This window comes from Micropterus salmoides, unplaced genomic scaffold (genome assembly GCF_014851395.1).
Source record: "Micropterus salmoides isolate LMB-PRFRI ecotype aquatic unplaced genomic scaffold, ASM1485139v1 Ms_hic_scaffold_13, whole genome shotgun sequence".
Lineage (NCBI taxonomy): Eukaryota > Metazoa > Chordata > Actinopteri > Centrarchiformes > Centrarchidae > Micropterus > Micropterus salmoides.
Genome location: NW_024040374.1, coordinates 10577243 through 10597436, shown reverse-complemented (window position 1 = coordinate 10597436; position 20194 = coordinate 10577243). Strand labels below are relative to the sequence as shown.

Sequence of the window (20194 nt, the reverse complement as noted above, 5' to 3'; positions counted from 1 at the left end):
AAACATTTAAGATGCAATTAAGGTGGCAGATGTAGTAAATTAAATGTTTTATTTTCATTTTGGAGAGGTACTTTCTGATTCTCATTATGTCACACCTGTCCAATCATTCAATCTAGACACAAACCTGAATGTATAAAATGGTGATTTTCGGGTATTATTTCCTGATTTCCTGAACCTTGATGAAGACTTGCCAACGTCCTTTAATCAATAGCTTCACAAACAAGCAATATAACCAATAAAGTCTTTTTTTAAATTCCACATCACTCCTTTGTGCATGAGTGCCTTAAGTTTGCCCTTTTGTTCATATTTATACAGTAATCAGTATGATTATCAGAAATATCAATTCACTTTAAAAATGTAGTCTTAAAATTAATAATAGAAGTAAAGATCAGATTAATTTAGACTTTTTAAGAAGATTAATTAATTTTATTTTGAAGTAAATATCTTGCGGTCTTATTCAAGCTGAATACCTGTCTGTGGCATTAACTGCCAACACCCAACACAGCTCTATCTTCCTGGTAAGTGATTCAGCTCCTTTTTCCTGAACTTGTCCCAGGAGATAAAACTAATATATTAGTACGTTTGTCAAAAATGTATATTAAACAGTGTCTTACTTGTAACGTGTGATCAAGTTACTCATATTAAATGAATGATATGCCAATTTGCACACCTAATGTTTAATTTAAATGCTGTATGGCTGGATCTGTGGCTATGAGGGAGGTTTTTTTAAAGAATACATATTAAATGTTCGGGATTCAGCTTTATCTTTAATGCAACTGTTTATGTTTCATTTTCAGACACCACACTAAGGAAACTTTAAAAGGCACCAGATTTAGCTACACTGGTCATAAAAAGAGTCCACGCCTCTTACTGATGTCCACGTTCACATTTATTCTTCTCTGAAGTATCATGGAACACCGTGAAAACTAGAGGATAAACAAAACCGTTTCAAGCACAAAGCACCCCAAAACAACGTTTATATACTCTGTCTCTTATTTCTTATACAGACTGTAAACAACATTAAACAGTGCTGAATAATTAACTTAATAATTATCACCGTGTTCGCCTTGTAGACCAGCTGTAGAATAACAGACGGGAGCTTAAAAGTTCGCTGTCCTCACCCGCCACTCTCTCTTCTCTCTGGCGCTACTCTCAGTACTTCCGGGTAACAGTCATGTGACTAGCGATAAACCTTTCTCTTCTTCATAAATTTAACAAGAGCAATGTAAACACAGCTTAAGTCACACTTTCACTCAGAATTACATTAAACAAGTAAACACATATTATAATTGCATTACGAACTGACTTTATCGTCGTAAAGGTCGCGAACGAGCGACTTCCGGTGTTGTCATGGAAACGGGTTTACGCTGGATTTAGCGTCAGCTACACTCCCACCAAATGACCTTTGATTAATTAATAACATATCATACAACCTTGGTGTTTTATACATTCATATTAATCTAATAAATCAATGGTTATTTCAAAGCATTTGTTAAGGTCACTCATAAAACATCTGAAACTAAACTCTCCATTTAATGATATACAGTATACACCAGATTAAAGTTAAATGTTACAATATCAATTGAGAACACTTTCTCACCACACATTGGTCCAAGAAAAATAATCTTCCTTTAACAACACAGAAAGGAGATATGTGGTCAGTGACTAACTGCACTAGGGCTGTGAAGCAGAATTTTAGCTGCTTTCTACGAGAATAACTAACTTCTGAATGGGTCGCTCAATGATGGATGGCTTGCTGAGGCGTTCCCCCCCTTTTCCTAACTTCCGCTCTCCAATCTGTATTGTAACTCTTCGCACCAGCCCATCATCATTCTCGTGTACTTTAAGAACCTTGGCAAGTTTCCATTCATTACGAGGCAGCTCTTCTTCCTTTACAATGACGATATCTCCGACTTGCACATTGCGCCTTGGAGCATGCCATCGTTGCCTAAGAGTGATATTGGCAAGATATTCTTTCTTCCACCTATGCCAAAATTGCTCAGACAGATATTGCACCCGTCTCCAACGTTTTTTGGCATACAAGTCTTCTTTAACAAAGTTACCTGGCGGGGGCAGAGGAACAGAGGATTTCATGGTGAGCAGATGATTTGGTGTTAATGGCTCCATACTTGTGGGATCACTGATACTATCAACAGTAAGGGGGCGATTGTTTACAATGAACATGGCTTCATAAAGGAAGGTTCTTAAGGAAGTGTCGTCCAATCTTCCAGCACTGTGAGCAAGGACTGAGCCAAGCACACTCCTTACTGTTCTGATCTGCCGCTCCCATGCACCACCAGCATGACTCGAGGCTGGCGCATTCATGCAGAAGTCGCACTGTTTATCTGCCAGGTATGTAGCCACTCTTTCCTTGTTTACTTCCTTGAGAGCTCTTTCCATTTCATTTCTTGCTCCAACAAAGTTTGATCCTTGGTCTGATCTGATATGTCTGACGGCTCCACGGATGGCTAGGAAACACCGTAAAGCATTGATGAATGCATCGGTCGTCATGTCATCCAACATCTCTATATGGACCGCTCTGGAGCTTAGACATGTGAAAAGGAGCCCATAACGTTTGTTTTCCTTGCGGCCTTGCTTGGTACAGAAGGGACCAAAACAGTCCATACCGCAGTACGTGAACGGTGGGGAGGGATCAATACGGTCTCTGGGTAAGTCTGCCATCCGTTGTTCCTCTGGAGGTGCACGGGCTCTTCTACACAGGACACACTGCTTTATGTACTGGGCTGCTGCCTTACTGCCACCAAGGATCCAGTAACCACTGGCCCTGAGTTCATTCAACGTTTGTCCTCTGCCCTGATGTTGTGTCTTGTCATGATAATGCGCAAGGACAAGGCGTGTAACAACACCATCCTTTGGGAGGATTATAGGGTGTCTCAGATCCAAAGGTGCGGATGCTCTCCTCAGACGTCCTCCCACTCTCATTATACCATCTTGAAGGAACGGGTCTAGCTGATACAGTTGGTGGTTACAAGGCAGCTTTCCCGATGTCTGGAGTATGTGCAACTCCTTTTCAAAGGCATCTTTCTGCGCAAGCCTGACGAGTGTGAGAGTGGCCCTCCTTCTTTCCTCAACATTAATGGGCTCTGTGTCCTTGATCCTCTTAGCCAACCGTTGTATCCGAGCAACGACCTTTATCGCTGTAGACCATTTTGAGAACCTTGCCAGTCTCTCCTGAAAGTCGACTTGCCTTGAAGCATCAGTTTTCAAGACTTGGGTTGCCCTGACCTCAGGGTCTCCTACCAGCAACTCTGGAGATCCTTGGGCTGTAATTACCTCTCTCTCCCACAGGAACTTGGGCCCAGTGAGCCAGTTTGACTTGAGCAGCTCTCCTACCTTGAGGCCCCTTGAGGCGTGATCAGCAGGGTTGTGTTCTGTGTCGACATAAAACCATTGCCCTGGGTCAGTGGTTTCCCGGATTCTCTGGACACGGTTTGCTACGAAGACGTGAAACCTTCTGGCTTCGTTATTGATATAACCTAGAACAACTTGTGAGTCTGTCCAGAAATATTCTTTGTCGATCTTTAGCTCCAGTTCCTCCTTCAGCATACTGCTCATAGCAGCAGAGACTACTGCAGCAGTTAACTCTAGTCTTGGTATAGTGACTATTTTTGTAGGAGCGACTCTTGCTTTGCCCATAATCAAGGCGCAATGCACCTTATCTTTGCCCACCAATCTGATGTATGAGCACTGACCATAGCCTTGACTGCTGGCATCTGAAAAGTGATGCAGTTCCACTCTCAGGACATTTCCAAAGTTCTCTGGTACGAAGCATCTTGGGATCTGAATCTTGTCCAGATTTCTTAAATCATTGATCCAGCTCTCCCACTTCGGCTTCAAAACGCTGGGGAGTGGCTCATCCCAACCGCTGCCTTTCTGACACATCTCTTGTAGCACTCGTTTTCCTGGTAGGATGAATGGGGCCAAGAATCCTAATGGGTCATACACTGAAGCCACAACTGAGAGGACTCCACGTCGTGTAGCTGGTTTCTCATCAAGTGAGACCTTGAAGGAGAAGACGTCACCCTCCACATTCCATCTGACTCCTAGCACTCTCTGGACTGGAAGATCGTCACAATTGAGATCCACGTTCTTCACCTCAGCAGCGCGTTCAGTAACACAAATGGACTCTAGGACCTCTCGACTGTTGGAGATGAATTTATGAAGGTGCAACTTTCTTTCAGCACACAGTGCTTGGGTTTCCTTCACCAGCTTGACTGCCTCGTCGACTGACTCTAGGCTTATGAGGCCGTCGTCCACATAAAAGTGCTTTCTGATGAAGCTAGCTGCTTCAGGATACCTTTTCTCATTTTGGCTGGCAATATGCTTCATGCCATAATTGGCACAGCCTGGTGATGAAGATGCTCCGAAAAGGTGGACCTTCATACGGTATTCCCTGGGCTCTGACTCTGTATCCCCACTTTCCCACCACAGGAAGCGTAGATAATCTCTATCTTCTTTGCTGACGTGAAACCTATGGAACATTTTTTCCACGTCACACATGACGGCAATGGGATGTTTGCGGAAACGACAGAGAACTCCAATCAGCCCGTTTGTAAGATCAGGTCCTGTTAGCAGATGGTCGTTTAAGGCAGTGCCCTCATACTTTGCAGAGCAGTCGAAAACTACCCTGATCTTATCTGGCTTCCTTGGGTGATAGACGCCTTGGTGTGGGATGTACCACACACTTCCTGATTCTGGTTGCTTGTCTGCTTTCTCTGCGTCACCATCCTTGAAGACACCTTCCATGAATCTCACATAATCATCCTTAAATTTAGGATCTCTCTCCAGTTTCTTTTTAAGGTGCTTCAGGCGGGTCAAGGCAAGCTTCTTGTTATCAGGGAGGTGAGGACGTGCTTTGAATGGAAGGGGCATTTCAAAATGGCCACTCTCGTTCTGATGGATTTTTTCTTTTAAGATCTGCAGAAATTGAATGTCTTCTTGAGATATGATTTTCTCTCCTGATCTTGTGTCTGCAAAATCAGATTCGAGGGCTTTAATAGCAGCAACTGGTGTCACAGGTGGAAGCTCCCTAACAGCTATCCGATGGCACAGCCCAGTCACATCCCTGGAGTTCACGCGTTGTGGTGAGCTCCCTACGATGCTCCACCCTAAGTCCGTCTTTATAGCGTAAGGCTCATAGTCATCTCCAGTGATGACCTCTCGTGGTGCCAGGGCTCTGGAGCAGTCGTAACCCACCAAAAGTCCCACTCCACAGTCCATTAGCGGGGGCATATCAGGGGCTATGACTGATAGGTGTTTCCACTTATTAGCTGTCTCACATGTGGGGATGTGCGCCCGTTCAAGTGGAATGAATTCCCTTGCGTAGGCGGGAGGCAGGTTGATGAGGCAATCTGAAGAGAATCCTCTGACTCTGAGTCCACTGACTCTCTGGCTTTTCACGATGGAATCCCTTCCCATCATAGTTGAAAGCTTTAGTTTTACTGGTTCCATTGATGCCTGCAACCTTCCACAAAGTTCCTGGTCCACAAATGTGTGACTACTCTGAGTGTCCAATAAGGCATAAGCCAGCATTTCGGAATCTGGGCTTCCATGTGAAGAGATCCACACTGGAACAATCATTGATGTGCTCCCACCCTCTCCTCCATTCACACAACAAGACAGTGAGGATGTGTTTCCTTCAGCTTTATGGATGCCTTGAGAAGAAGTCTGGTCTGCTGAGGGGCGGTCTTCATGCAATGGAGTGGGATGGTGCCTTTTGCATATGCTACACATGGCCTTGTTCCTACAGTCCTTTGAATTATGTCCCTTCCTCAGGCATGCATAACACAGCTTATTGTCCTGGATGAACTTTCTCTTATCCTCCACAGACTTTTCGATTAAACTTTTACACTTATGTATGGAGTGGTTCTCTCCACAACACATACACTTGGCTGTGCTTGAGTTATGAGCTGGCATGCTTCCTTTGTTTGGTTTATTGGAATCCCTCAACTTGATCTCCTCTACATCGTAGGATTTAGCTGTGGTACTTGATGCATTTGAGGCTTTCATATTAGTGGCGAAGGTATTAGCCTTTGGACGTTTTATTTCTCTGAATGACTTTTCCTCAGGCCTTAGTGCATGCAGCGATGACACTGGATTACATGCTATGCGTGCTTCCTTTGAGATGAATGAAGCAAACTCTCTGAAGCTTGGATAGTCTTTGTCTTTATCCAGCTGTTCTGTGACAAAACGATTCCACCTGGACGTTATCCAATCAGGGAGTTTGGCTAGCATCTTCTGATTCTCTTCGCAGTCGTTCAGAACCTGTAGACCCTTGATGTGAGGCATAGCATCACTACATGTTTGCAGAAAATCACTAAACTCTCTTAGCTTAACATACTCTTTAGCACCAATCTTTGGCCACTTATTAAGCTTCTCTCGGAAAGCGCGCTGCACCACAAAGGAGTGACCATATCTTGCATTCAGCTTCTCCCATGCTTGCTGATATGCCTCCTCATCTTTTCTGTAGAAGCTGCCTTCCAGAGCAGACCTTGCCTCCCCACTTACGTACCTTTGTAGGTAAAACAACCTATCTGCAGGATTAGAACATCGTCTCTCTATAAGGGCTTTGAAGCTTGTGCTCCATTCTGTAAACTTCAATGGGTCACCGGAGAATACAGAAGGTTCTGGTAATGGAAGTCGAGTGAGGGCCATTGACTCCTGTAATGTCTGGACTAAAGATGCTTCATTCTGTGTAACTTGCCGTTCCAGGCGTCCTGCTAGGGGAGTGAGTAGACTGGGAACATTTCCTTCACTGCATGGGGGACTGCATCTCTCACTCTTTTCTTTTGACTCTTCCTCAGTAAATACTCTGAGCCTTGCTTCGATCACCTCAATGTCTCTTTGATTTTCTAGCCTTTTCAGTTGCAGACGTTGTGCTTCGATAGCAGCTTCCCTTTCGACTTCAGCTTTCTTAGCAGCCAGCTGTGCAGCTGTCTCAGCTCTCTTAGCTGAAATACTTGGTGACTCTGAAGGACGGTTGGAGCTGTGGCTGAGTGCGGTGGCTTTGGAAACAGTGGACCCATATATGGACCTAGCATATTCACTGTCAAGCAGCATGCGTAACCTTGCCTTTTCCACCTCACCATCAAACTCTTCTTCTCCTTCAATGAGGCGAACTCTCATTAGTCCCAACAAATCAGCTGTCACGGCTACACTTGCATCAATCTTTCTTCGAATTTCTTGGCTTGGTGCAGTTTTTAACCGTATGTTGTCGTATAACTCCTTTAATTCAGACTCAAGCTTCTCAATTACATCCATCATGTCATACAAGTCGCTCTCGGAGCAAGCCTGCTTCAGTCTTGTACGAGCATTCTTAACTTGTGTTTTCCATTTCTCATACACTGAATTGAATTTCCGTTCTCTTTGGATTGATTCTTGCTCTTTCAGCTCTATCATTTTACGTGTTGGACGTCTGTCACGGGAGGATTTTCTTGGTTCATCATCTAACTGCGCTGCAGCTGAAATAGGCTCCTTAAGCATTGTTTTAGATTTCTCATTTTTAGCATGATGAGCTGTTATTTTCTCTTTCTCTGCTGCAATTGAATTAGAGTCTAAATCACCCTGCACATCTGACAGGGAACCAATCTGTTTAGATACCTCGCCATCCTGAGACGACAATTCACTACGAACTGACATTTTGTAATCTTCCTGGCATACGCTGACACTTGAAGGAAGAGACAAGGTAATTTGCAAGCACATAAATTACTGTGATAGACAATGAAGCTAATTTTGTTACACCTTTATCTTATGGCTAATATTGTTGTCACTTTGGAATTTGACACTCAAGTTGCGCCAGCAGTTGCGGTCATTGACCTTATAGAATGGTGTATAGAAAGTGGAAAACAGGATGTTACTATTAGTTAACAGTTAACCTTTACTCTATGTCTTTCTCACAGTCCTTAGCAACTATAGACTTTTATTTCATAGCAAACAGTTTCTTTACGCCGTTGTTGTGGAACTGTCCATCTTTTGCCAGAGGACTTATTTTCAATTTCAGTATTCACAGTCTGACCTGAAATGGATGCTGTAGGATGAAGTAGGCTGCTGGAGAAGAAGCAAAACTGCACACTGAAGCCTGTAGTCTCTGACAGGAAATTAAGCAGAATTGCACACTGAAGACCTGAAGTTCACCACAGGATATGGAGCAGAGCCGCACACTGAAGACCTGAAGTTCACCACAGGATATGAAGCAGAGCCGCACGCTGAAGACCTGAAGTTCACCACAGGATATGAAGCAGAGCCGCACGCTGAAGACCTGAAGTTCACCACAGGATATGAAGCAGAGCCGCACACTGAAGACCTGAAGTTCACCACAGGATATGAAGCAGAGCCGCACGCTGAAGACCTGAAGTTCACCACAGGATATGAAGCAGAGCCGCACACTGAAGACCTGAAGTTCACCACAGGATATGAAGCAGAGCCGCACGCTGAAGACCTGAAGTTCACCACAGGATATGGAGCAGAGCCGCACACTGAAGACCTCGTGGATGATGGAGTTAGGCACGTTTTCACTTTAGCTACACTGGTCATAAAAAGAGTCCACGCCTCTTACTGATGTCCACGTTCACATTTATTCTTCTCTGAAGTATCATGGAACACCGTGAAAACTAGAGGATAAACAAAACCGTTTCAAGCACAAAGCACCCCAAAACAACGTTTATATACTCTGTCTCTTATTTCTTATACAGACTGTAAACAACATTAAACAGTGCTGAATAATTAACTTAATAATTATCACCGTGTTCGCCTTGTAGACCAGCTGTAGAATAACAGACGGGAGCTTAAAAGTTCGCTGTCCTCACCCGCCACTCTCTCTTCTCTCTGGCGCTACTCTCAGTACTTCCGGGTAACAGTCATGTGACTAGCGATAAACCTTTCTCTTCTTCATAAATTTAACAAGAGCAATGTAAACACAGCTTAAGTCACACTTTCACTCAGAATTACATTAAACAAGTAAACACATATTATAATTGCATTACGAACTGACTTTATCGTCGTAAAGGTCGCGAACGAGCGACTTCCGGTGTTGTCATGGAAACGGGTTTACGCTGGATTTAGCGTCAGCTACACCAGACAGTTCAGGAACTAACAACAACCATCTAGCATGAACCCCAGACTAACCAAGAGCCAGCAGAAAACAATTTGCTCCCAGTTGGGAAGTGTGAAACTACAGCTACTGTACAAGGCCAGCATCCATGGTTTCACCGGCGCAGCCTTCCACCAACAATGTGACACCCGCTGTCCCACAGTGTCTGTGGGCTATAACGCCTCCGGTTTTGTGTTTGGAGGCTACACCCAACAACCTTTTAATCAGTCTGGACAGTACGTGAGTGATGAGCAAGCTTTTCTTTTCACCTTCAGTGGAGAAAAGCTCCTCAAATATCCAGTCACCAGTCCCACCTATGCAGTGAGAATGATAGCTAACTCTGGTCCATATTTTGGAGAGGCATTGGTTCTTGTCATTGGAAGCCAAGCAGTAGTGCACAGCAGTCCAGGAAATTATTATAACTTCAATGCTGCAGAAATGCACGGCAACAACCTCAACCTGACGGACTGTGAAGTCTATCAAGTGGAGGGTAAGTTCTCTCTTAACAGCCAAATATTGATGTTCAGCATGTGTTAAACAGATTGGCGGGGGGGGGGGGGGGGGGGGGGGGGGGGGGGATGCTTGTGGTGGGATTCTGTCCGGTGGTGAACGTGCGGTGTGGGTCACGGTGTAGCCGTAGGTGGGGTCTGTGGTCTGCCTGGCTGCGGGGGCAGTTTGCACCAGCTGGCATCTCTCCTGTGCAGCGCATTACTTGGCTGTTGTGTGGCATTAGGTAGATTGGTAGCGGGGTAGTGTTGGTTGGCTCACCTGTAGGTCGTGATTGGCTTGCCTGCTTGTCGGGGGTTGGGGACCTCAGGTGCGGGCCTGGACTGGGCTGGTGTGCGGCTCTGTCCTGGGTGCATGCTGGGGTCGGTGTGGTACAGTCGTGGCGTCCCACTCTCACTAACAACTAAATTCTTTAACAGGCTTATGTGCACACACATACAGTCACATTCACTCACACGCACACAGACACATACAGTCTCACACATAGACACAAACAAATTTAGGTTGTCCCTGGTAGAATTATTCCTGATGCTTTTCTTTCAGTTACTTATTTAAATTAATTGTTATTATTCCAGCTCTCATGCCTGTGCTGTATTGCTTATTTATTGTGCATAACTGTTTCTTGTTTTCATTTTCTCTTTTTCTACTATGTCAGCTGTTTATAGCTGCTGTTCGGCTGGTTGTCTTTTACTATTATTATTATTATTATTTTTGTTGTTTGTGTTTGTTTGTTTGTTGTTGTTTTTCTCCTCCCCAAGTCCCCCTCTCTATTCTTTTGTAGGTTTCGTTGCTTTCTGCAATTAGTGTTTCCCTCTCCTATTCCCTGTTGTCCCCTACCTTCCATCCCCCTTCTCTTGCAGGTCTTGTCCTTTCTCTGTGCTGCCTGTTTGTGCCCCCCCCATCCCCACGTCTGCCCCCCTGTCCAGCCAGTGACAAATCAATACATAATTAAATAAATAATAAAACAGACAAAGGAGTATATTAATACTCTCTTGTTAAAGTAAAATCTGTCTGGCACAATATGGTATCCAGCTCATCATACTCTATACCAGGCTGCTGGGCAGGACAGGTTAAAAAAAAAGAAAAGAAAACAACAACAAAAAAAAACAGATTGCATCTGACACCAAGTACTTTAGCATTATTATTCCTGTCACAGTCCTGCAACTGATGATTGTTAGATTCAGCCCTGACCTGGATACATGTCTACAGGCTAGCTGTAGTTGTAGTCTAGTCTAGTGTAGCAGATAAGTCTTTTTGCCACTGACTGATAAATATTAACCAGTAGTATAAAATAATGAACCATAAATGTCCAAAATCTCAGTTTAGTGTGACTGTTTATTATTCAGGACAGTAAGGAAGAGCAGTCGCTTTGTTTAACTACATCCAACGAACGGATACCTTTTTAAAACGAAAGTCAGAAATAAACTTGTCTGAGAGATGTTTATTTTTACATTTAATTATGCGATCACTTTAATTCATGTTTCATAACTTCAAAAGACAATTGTTAGAAATTACTGTTTATGTTGTTAATGTTTATGATGTAATACATCAACATAAGTGGCTGGATTATAGTTTAATAAAATTGGATAATATTGTTTTGTAAAAGCTGTTTTTGCTCTTCAACAGAAAGCCCAGAATTTGAGAAGCCATGGAGGCCAGTGGTCTGGGAAAATGAGTAAGCTGGATGGGGCCCCAGTTTGAATCATAAAATGCTATTACATATTATTGTTAATATGTTGCATTATACCACACCATGTCAGACTTTACAAAATGACTTGAGGAAATTATAATAATGCTGTTGAAATTAACCCCTTGTAAACTGCTGGAATTAACTCCTTATAAATTGCTGGACGATGAATGATATTAGCCGCTACAGGGCTCCTGCTAGAGAGCACAGAATCCCTAATGGTGGTTCAAACTTCTTTACTGATCGTTGCGCAGAGTTAACATGTTACAGGCAGTCACGCTGTACATGAGTAGTAATGGCAACAGTTTCTACAATAAAACAGAGAAAGGCTCCATAACCATCACACCACTTAGATCCTTATTACAGCTTTGGAAAAGTAACTGTTAATCACTTACAGAAATAAATGTACAACTATCACCATACTGATTAAATAAAATAAAGATCTTCTCTGTTAGTGATAACATAGACTGTAGCTTACATCTGCTAGGAGCATTAAACACATGGGAACTTTAGCTAGCTAGCCATGGAAACACATGGAGCAGAAACAACAGGTAAACACACGACATTCAGCACACCTCTGCCAACAACAGACAACTTAGACAGAGATTAATCTACAGTAACAACACGGGGTACATTTAGAGTCTGACTTACATTGTCTCTGACTGTTTTCAGGCAACCGCTGAATGAAACAAAACTCCGATGCCTCGTTACAGCTCCACTATTCCTGCGTAACTTCATTGCTGTAATCGCCCTCTATAAACATAACATGATCCGCTCTGTTCCTTTACGTGAGGAATTCACAACAGCCGCCCCCACATTGGTTGCCGATGTGCAATCACGGGAATTTCTCCCTTACTTTCCCTGCGTGTCGTCTCCGAGTGCAGGGAGCTGGATCAGATGGGCAACTGGTCTTATGTAAACTTTACCCTTGACACGGACATCGGCTGCCCTGACACATCCATCAGGGCTTATCACAGTCTTAATGATCTTGCCAATAGGCCACTGAGCTCTAAGAAGTTGCGGATCCACTATCATGACGACGGAATCCACCGTCAGGTTTCTTGAGGATTTCTGCCACTTCTGGCGAATCTGAGGAGCGGGCAGGTAGTTCCGTGTGAACTGGAGCCAAAATTGATCTGCAAAGTTCTGGCAGTGGCGCAACCTCCGCTGCCCCATAACAGCTGGGGTGTAAACTGCCTGAGGTAGGGTTGCATCCCGCCGCCCCATGAGTAATATATTAGGAGTAATGGGGATCTGCAACATCTGTTGAGGCGTATCCCAATGGTTTGGAATTCAATGATCCCTTCTACTTCCACTAAGACCATATACAGGACGTCTTCAGATACAGCTTGGCTGCCCACTGCCACCTGAAGGATGTTCTTTATTGAGCGAACTTCTCTCTCCCACACACCTCCTAAGTGGGGGAGCGCTCGGTGGGTAAAACTTGAAAAGGATTTGGTAGTCCGCTAACTGTGATTGCAGTTGTGGCTACAGAGCCTCAAAGGCTTCTTGAAGTTCCCGCTTTGCCCCATGGAAGTTGGTGCCACAATCGGACAATATCTCCTTTGGTCTGCCCCTTCTGGCAATGAATCTACGTAAGACTGTTTGCAAGAAAGCATCCACATCCATGGAATTGAAGAGTTCAATGTGGACCGCGCGGGTAGTGAGACATTTAAAAAGGACACTGCTAAATGCCAACTAGCTGGTCGTCCTGGCATACACCAATGTCCCCACCAATGCATTGCTGAAATCATCCACTTGGCTTCAGATGTGAGTTAGTAAAATACACAAACTTTATTCCACAGATGTCCACAATATTTCTTTGCTGGATAATCAGATATAACTCAGGACACGGTATAAAAACCATGTGACTACACAGCTAGTCTCTTCCTCCTTTCTCTGGGTTTAACAGCTAACAACGAAAAACTGAGAGAGCCTCCCTTAAAGTCACAATACTACCAGAACAAGCATAATGTAACAGCCTGCTCTACACCAATAACAGTAAAATTAAATAATTAAGTCGAATGCAATGCAAAACATATTTATCCATTATGTTTAATTAACTTTTAAATATTTCCCTATTTTAATATAGTTTTCAAGTCCTAACTCAAAATATACATCTCACATAGTAAACAAAAAACTATGGGAACAATTATAAGCTCACTTGCCACATACAGACACCCCAGCGTTTCTCGTTCCTCCTGCCAATCTTGACCCAAGAGGGCCCGAAACAATCGATGCCTGTTGAATAAAAGGGCGGACGGAGGAGTCTGAGGTCTTCCGGAGGTAGATCAGCCATCTGCAGGACCTTTGGCTGTGCTCTCCATTGCTGACAAGTTGAGCAGTTGAGCTGATGGTGCGTGATGGCCTGACGTCCTTGCAGAATCCAGTATTGCCTCCGAATTTCCACAGACTGTTTCCGCCCCTGGATGAAACAAGCGTTCATCAAACTCCATAATGAGGAGCTTTGTGACTGGATGTCGTCGATCCATCACAACTGGATGGATCTCCATTATGCTGGGGTCCTGTAACCTACGTAGTTTCCCTCCAACCGAGACGACACTGTGCGTGGAATCCCATTCTGGGACAAGGCTAGATAGCCGACTGTGCAATGGCACCAGTTTTTGCAACTTGAGGGCGGCCACCTCCCCAGGGAAGCTTTGGGCCTGGCATGCTCTTAGTAATAGGAGCTCTGCTTCTTGATGCCCAATGGGCTGGTCGTTGGCAGGATCTATTTTCCCTGAATATACCTGTCTAGTTGCTTCAATCAGTTTCTTTCATGTACTGAATCCAGTAGCGTCAGGAGTGGTAAAACCAGTGTCCACAGCCGTGAAACTGCAGAAGATAGCGCTTTTCCATTCGGATGAACCTGCTGAAGGTGCGGGGTCAGGTCTCTTAGGCTAGTGATCAGTGCTCTGTTTAAGGAATGGAGGCCCCAGACTCCATCTACTCGGCCCATCCAGAGCTACAAGTAGCTTTCCTCTCATTACGTCATCTGCTGGGTTATTCTGGGTGTCTACATATCGCCAAGCCTTACAGTCAGACAACTCCTGAATTTCCGACACTCGTGTCCCAACAAACACCTTGAAACAGCAGGAGTCCGATTGGAGCCATTCCAGGACTGTCGTGGAGTCAGTCCACAAGATCTCCGCAAGATTGGCTAACTGAGCTCCAGCCAGCGCAGCACAGAGTTCCAAGCGGGGAATAGACTGCTGTCTTCTGGGGGCGACCCTTTACCTGGCCATCACAAATGAAGTGTGGACCTCACCGTCCTTCTGTACTGTAAGATAGGCAACTGCACAATAGGCATGCTCAGACGCATCACAGAATATGTGGAGGTCATATTCCAAGTCCACATCCTCGACAGAAGCAGATAGGTAGCAGCGTGGGATGGAGATATTGCTCAGATGGTCCAGCTCACCTTCCCAAGAGCTCCAATCGTTCTGTAGGTCTAGAGGTATGTCAGGGTCGTCCCAGTCAATTCAATTCAATTCAAATTAGCTTTATTGGCATGAATGTAATAACAACATTGCCAAAGCATCTTATATACACAACATAAGAACAATCAGCCCCATACATTTCATTAAACAATTAAAGCGTAAAGTAATCAAAGAGTATGTGTGCTTGTGTTTAAAAAAAAAAGAGAGAAAAATTAAAATTAAATAAATAAATAAAACAGTAAGCATGTGTGTGTGTGTGTGTGTGTGTGTGTGTGTGTGTGTGTTAAAAATAAATACATAAAACAGTAAGTGTTTTATATAACCAGTCCCTCCGCTTGGCCCACAGCTGCTGGATGAGCACCTTAGCTCGGGTCGTGTATGGTACTATGACTGAATGAGCAGTTGAAGACCAGTCTTGGTTTATTATTTTGGCACACCAAGTGGTGAGGGAGGTACTCCTCTGACTTCCCTACCTCCTCAGGCTGTAGCTTGGTGACGGATCCTGCTCCAGTAGTGATTCAGAAGCAGTTAACTGCTGCTGCACTTGGGGCAGGAAGGTCTGACCAGAGGCAGCATGGCAATACAACTGTTCAGTGGGTTGTGACTGTACAGGCACGAGATTCAGGGGATGCTGCTGCTTCGCCCCTACCGGCGTCACTATGCCAGTGTAGACCAGTGAATACAGTGAGGTCGGTCTCTGCTGAGGGGCTGGATGAATAGGTCTGAATCCTGCAGTGAAGGATGAGGGCCTGGGAGACGGTGTGATAGTTCTCGGCCTACTGCTCGGGTGCCCTCTCTCCTCCCTGGCAGTGCAAACTTCCATCCCGGTCCTAACCACTGGCTCCAGGAATGTATCGGCAGTCTGTCCCTCACAGTGGGGCTCTGTGTTATGTAACTGTGTAGTCAACTATAAACATAACATGATCCGCCCTGTTCCTTTACGTGAGGAATTCACAACAACTGCCTCACCCTACATGATAATAGAGGAGGATGTAATGAATGTTAAACACACCATGATGTATGATGTACTTGTTATACCTGCTGTGAAGAAATAATGTCAATGACACCCAGATTAGAAGCAGCTGAAGTAGTTTGCTGTGGCATGGATGTGGATCCACCCCGTTAAATTTAAGTGTAATTATATTAGCTCTCTCTCTCTCTCTCTCTCTATATATATATATATAAAAACTGCTCTTTTTTCTTCAGGAAGAGGACAGAGATGATGGACAGTATTAAGCTCTACTGTCCTTTGGCCAGCTCTGTGTCCCAGGTTCGGGTTCTGCTCATTGGACCAGTTGGAGTTGGAAAATCCAGCTTCTTTAATTCTATCAACTCTGTATTCAGAGGCCACGTCACCAGTCAGGCCATCGCTGGCTGCTCTACCACCAGCCTCACGACACAGGTTGCAGCAATCAGTACAATTACACAATACAACAATTCTTGATTCCCTGTTTTTTAATCCCTATTCAGCCAAAAATAAAGAATAATACATTATTACTATAAGTATTTCTTCTCTGATAAGCTGAAACTAGATGAACTGAACACTGGGGAGTTTAAGTTTTTGGATTGTATTATAAAAGAGACCTAATAAAAAATAGTAAAGTTAATGTAACACTTTAATCACTTTCACCATTTCCAATTTTTTTAAAAGATATGATAAATAATGATAATCTCCATTATTACCTGACAGTTTCGCACATACACGGTGAAAGCTGGACGAGAAGGGAAACCTCTGCCAATCATCTTGTGTGATACCATGGGATTGGAGGAAAGCACAGGGGCGGGACTTGACATAGATGATGTTGTCAGCATCCTCAAAGGTCATCTGTCAGACTATTATCAGGTAGAGCTTTTTGTTACATTAAGAAGGATAATAAACACATGATGATGCACTTATATGTGTGGTTAAACTTGTGGTTTTTGTAACTTTCTTTTTCTTTCACCTGTATGACTCAGTTCAACCCCTGTGCTCCTCTGCAATCGGAGGCCCACAGCTATTGTAAGTCTCCAGAGCTCAAGGACAAAATCCACTGTGTGGCCTACGTCATTGATGCCTGCAAGGTCTCCATCATGCCCACAAAGCTGGAGGAGAAGCTGGGAGCTATCCGCAGAAAGGTCAACTCAATGGGTAAGTAAAGATAAGCTCACCTTTTTAGTGGTATTACTCTATCCCCAGACCTCACTGAATAAAAGGATAAATGTGATGGCCAGAACAATCTAAAATATAAGACTCCCGGAAACAGTTTACACCCCTCCACCTCCCAAATCTAATGTTACAATAATTCATATAGCCTATATATATGTTTATGTATAAAGTCAACAGTACAGTATTTGAAAATTGTTTTGTTTTATTGATTTGCAGGGATTCCTCAGCTGGTCCTAATGACTAAAGTGGATGAAGCCTGTCCTTTTGTTTCACAGGACATTAAGAACATATACAAGAGCAGCTACATCAAGGAACTGGTGAGATCAACTTTTAATTCGCCCGTAAGATTTTATTCTGAAAAAGAACATTTAAACAATGGTCTTTATGGAAGTATAAAAACCACACAGTAACATGAAGTCACTACTGAACCCATAGACTACATACCTCATAATTACCGTATGTTAGTTCGAAATACCTCTTAATTTGGCTTATTTTTGTTAAATAAACATATGTTGTTAACTGTTTACGATGGTGTGTCTCCCTATTGTTGTGGCCTTCTGAGCCAGGTCATAACAATGACCAAAAGAAATGTTACATACAAATGTTTTAAAATTCTCTTGTGGATGGGGCCAATAATAATGTTTTGGTGGCCTGTCCCATCAAAATGTGAATCTGAATTTCATTACATTTTTGTTGTAGTCTTATTCAGTTTTCATTTGTGTTTTGTCTGTTTATTTTTATTTTACTTGCTTCATTTTCTCCTGTGTTCTTAAGCAGTGTTTTGTTAATTAAGTACTACTGATTGCAATTCTCTGTCAAGAAACTATAAACTACCCTTTTATTCTGCTTTTGTGATCCAGATGCAGGAGGTCAGTGCTCGGCTCGGTGTGCCTTTGTCCTGCGTTGTTCCGGTGAAGAACTACAGCCAAGAATTGGAGTTGGACCTGGACTGCGACATCATACTACTCACCTCCATCATTCAGATGCTTCGCTTCGCTGATAATTACTTTGATGAGCTTAGTGACCGATCCAGCAGCATTCAAACTAAAGAATAGTAAGCAAATGTTTATATCTTGTAATGAAATGTCCCTCAAAATGGACCCATGTTTTAGCAGGTTTGTTAACTTTTCTGTAGTCCTTTTTGCTGTGTGGAAGACAATATAGCTTTCACAGATTCCTGATATCTTGAACTCAACTTCTCAAATGTGAAACTGATGTAAATGCTCCTTAGGGGTTCTTGAAACACTGAATGCTGGGAGATGTTTTCCCTCCAGCACAGGCTGCTGAGCACCTCCAGTTTCTGGCTTCAGAAACTCAGTGAGCTGCTCTTCTTGTTGACGGTGTTCCTTAGCTACAAAATATTTAGTTTTTTTCTGGAAATAATTATATATACACCACAAATTTAAACATATGCCACCCAGATCTTGCAGTAGCTGCTAAATGTTGTGCATCCTGGTACAGAGTCTTAATGTTTATACTCAGTTTATAGTAGGACAGTTTATACTGTCCCAGATCTGTGATAATGACGGCTTTTCTCTACAGTATTTGATGCCAGGAAAACAACTTACCAGTTTCTCAAATGTCTGTTAGAATCAAAAATCTGAATTCCTATGTATATCCTTTATTATTCCTAAAATTAACAATTCCAGTCAGTATTCCGCTGTCCAATAAAAGCTCAAAGTGCATGAATGAACAGAAAAACAAATTTATTAATGCAGGTCAGACAGATACTGTACAGCAAACAGTTTTGGAGGCAGCTGAGGAGCAGTCCCTCCCTGTGTAACAGGACTGTGGTATTACAGCAAACTGTAAACTACACAAAACACATCACACCTCTTATCCGACTCACAGCCTGCTTTCACATCAGTGAGATCAATTGTGAATTAGATCCTTGAGCATGTGACCCAGAAATCGATCTCAGCACGCCATCTTGAAGGACATCTCAACTGAGGGAGGTACTCACTAATCTCAAATCAAGGAGCGAGGATCGAGGAGTCAAAAGTTTGAGAAATGAGAAAGGCCCTATTCGTAACTTTGTCTTCTCATTCTGCAGGAAGCTGCTGTTGAGGCCAGGTCAGACCTCCCTGCCTATGCCTGTGGCTCCCTTTGCCTACAACAACACCTTCACACATATACATTCATGCAACCATCATCCTGCACAGTCACTACTGAACCCATAGACTACATACCTCATACTTTAATTACCGTATGTTAGTTCGAAATACCTCTTAATTTGGCTTATTTTTGTTAAATAAACATATGTTGTTAACTGTTTACGATGGTGTGTCTCCCTATTGTTGTGGCCTTCTGAGCCAGGTCATAACAATGACCAAAAGAAATGTTACATACAAATGTTTTAAAATTCTCTTGTGGATGGGGCCAATAATAATGTTTTGGTGGCCTGTCCCATCAAAATGTTTTTTATTTTGGCTGTACAACTATATCACAGATTTAATGTATTCAATTTTTGAATAATACATATGGTAGTCATAGTAAGGGTGAACCCTGTTAGTGGTTATTACAAGATTAATTCAAATGTAATGCCCTGACTTTTTGTAGGCCTACTTTAATGTTGGCTGACTGTTCTACCATTTACTAGGCTACATGTGTTCTTTATTGCAGCTTGCGTGTGAATTCACTTTAGGGTTAGATGCCAGTATTTGTATTCAACATAGATTCGATTAATGACGCACAAACTTCAAAACTGTAATGGTTTTGAAACAGAGACCAAAATCTCGACACAAAAGTCCACGATCTGGTGTCTCATTAAGATAGGGCAACTGTGCCGGCGACGGCGGCCGGTGGAGGGTGGGCTCGATGGCGGTTTAAATTGTAGGCTATTTGTATCAACAGTAGGTTATTATAGGTAATTTTCCACCTTAGTTTAGTGTTTATTACTCTTATCCCCACACTCTCACACACCTAGCCTGCACCTCTGGTCTCACGTAAAATACGCCGGCTTGCTCTGCCTCTTTCTGTCTCTCTCCCTGTATGTTTGTATGCTGACTTTCTCCATCAGCAGTACGCTTCATGAAGTCGCCCTGTTTAATAAACTCAACCGTGATTCAGTTTCCAAGTGCGCCGCGTGTGGATCGAAACTGAAACATTAGTGAGTGACATCTGCAGTGGGGTGTTCACTGTCGCTTCGTAATGTAACATTTCCTGCTTGTCCGTTGACATAATACCAGATGACCTCTCCCTCACTGTTTCTCTGCATAATGCTAAAGTGAGTTGCCAAATATACTTTGGCAGGTGCAACTATACCTGTCTGGCCCACCCAAGTAAAGTATATGTTGAAAACACTT

General features: G+C 43.3%; 1 protein-coding gene across 2 annotated transcripts; it reads left to right on the top strand.

The window, feature by feature from the left end:
* The first annotated feature begins 474 nt into the window (after window positions 1–474).
* LOC119900482 (interferon-induced protein 44-like) lies at window positions 475–19163 on the top strand. Of its 2 annotated transcripts, XM_038715479.1 has the most exons (10): window positions 475–518; window positions 798–824; window positions 9091–9599; window positions 11243–11291; window positions 15950–16145; window positions 16434–16586; window positions 16700–16871; window positions 17106–17206; window positions 17750–17943; window positions 18943–19163. In XM_038715479.1, coding segments are annotated over exons 3-10 (1338 nt in total). In that variant the 5' UTR covers window positions 475–518; window positions 798–824; window positions 9091–9127; the 3' UTR covers window positions 18944–19163. The 2 variants fall into 2 exon arrangements, with proteins under 2 accessions (XP_038571407.1, XP_038571408.1); XM_038715480.1 differs by lacking the exons at window positions 475–518; window positions 798–824; window positions 11243–11291 and having other exon boundaries at window positions 9495–9599.
* The last annotated feature ends 1031 nt before the right edge of the window (window positions 19164–20194 follow it).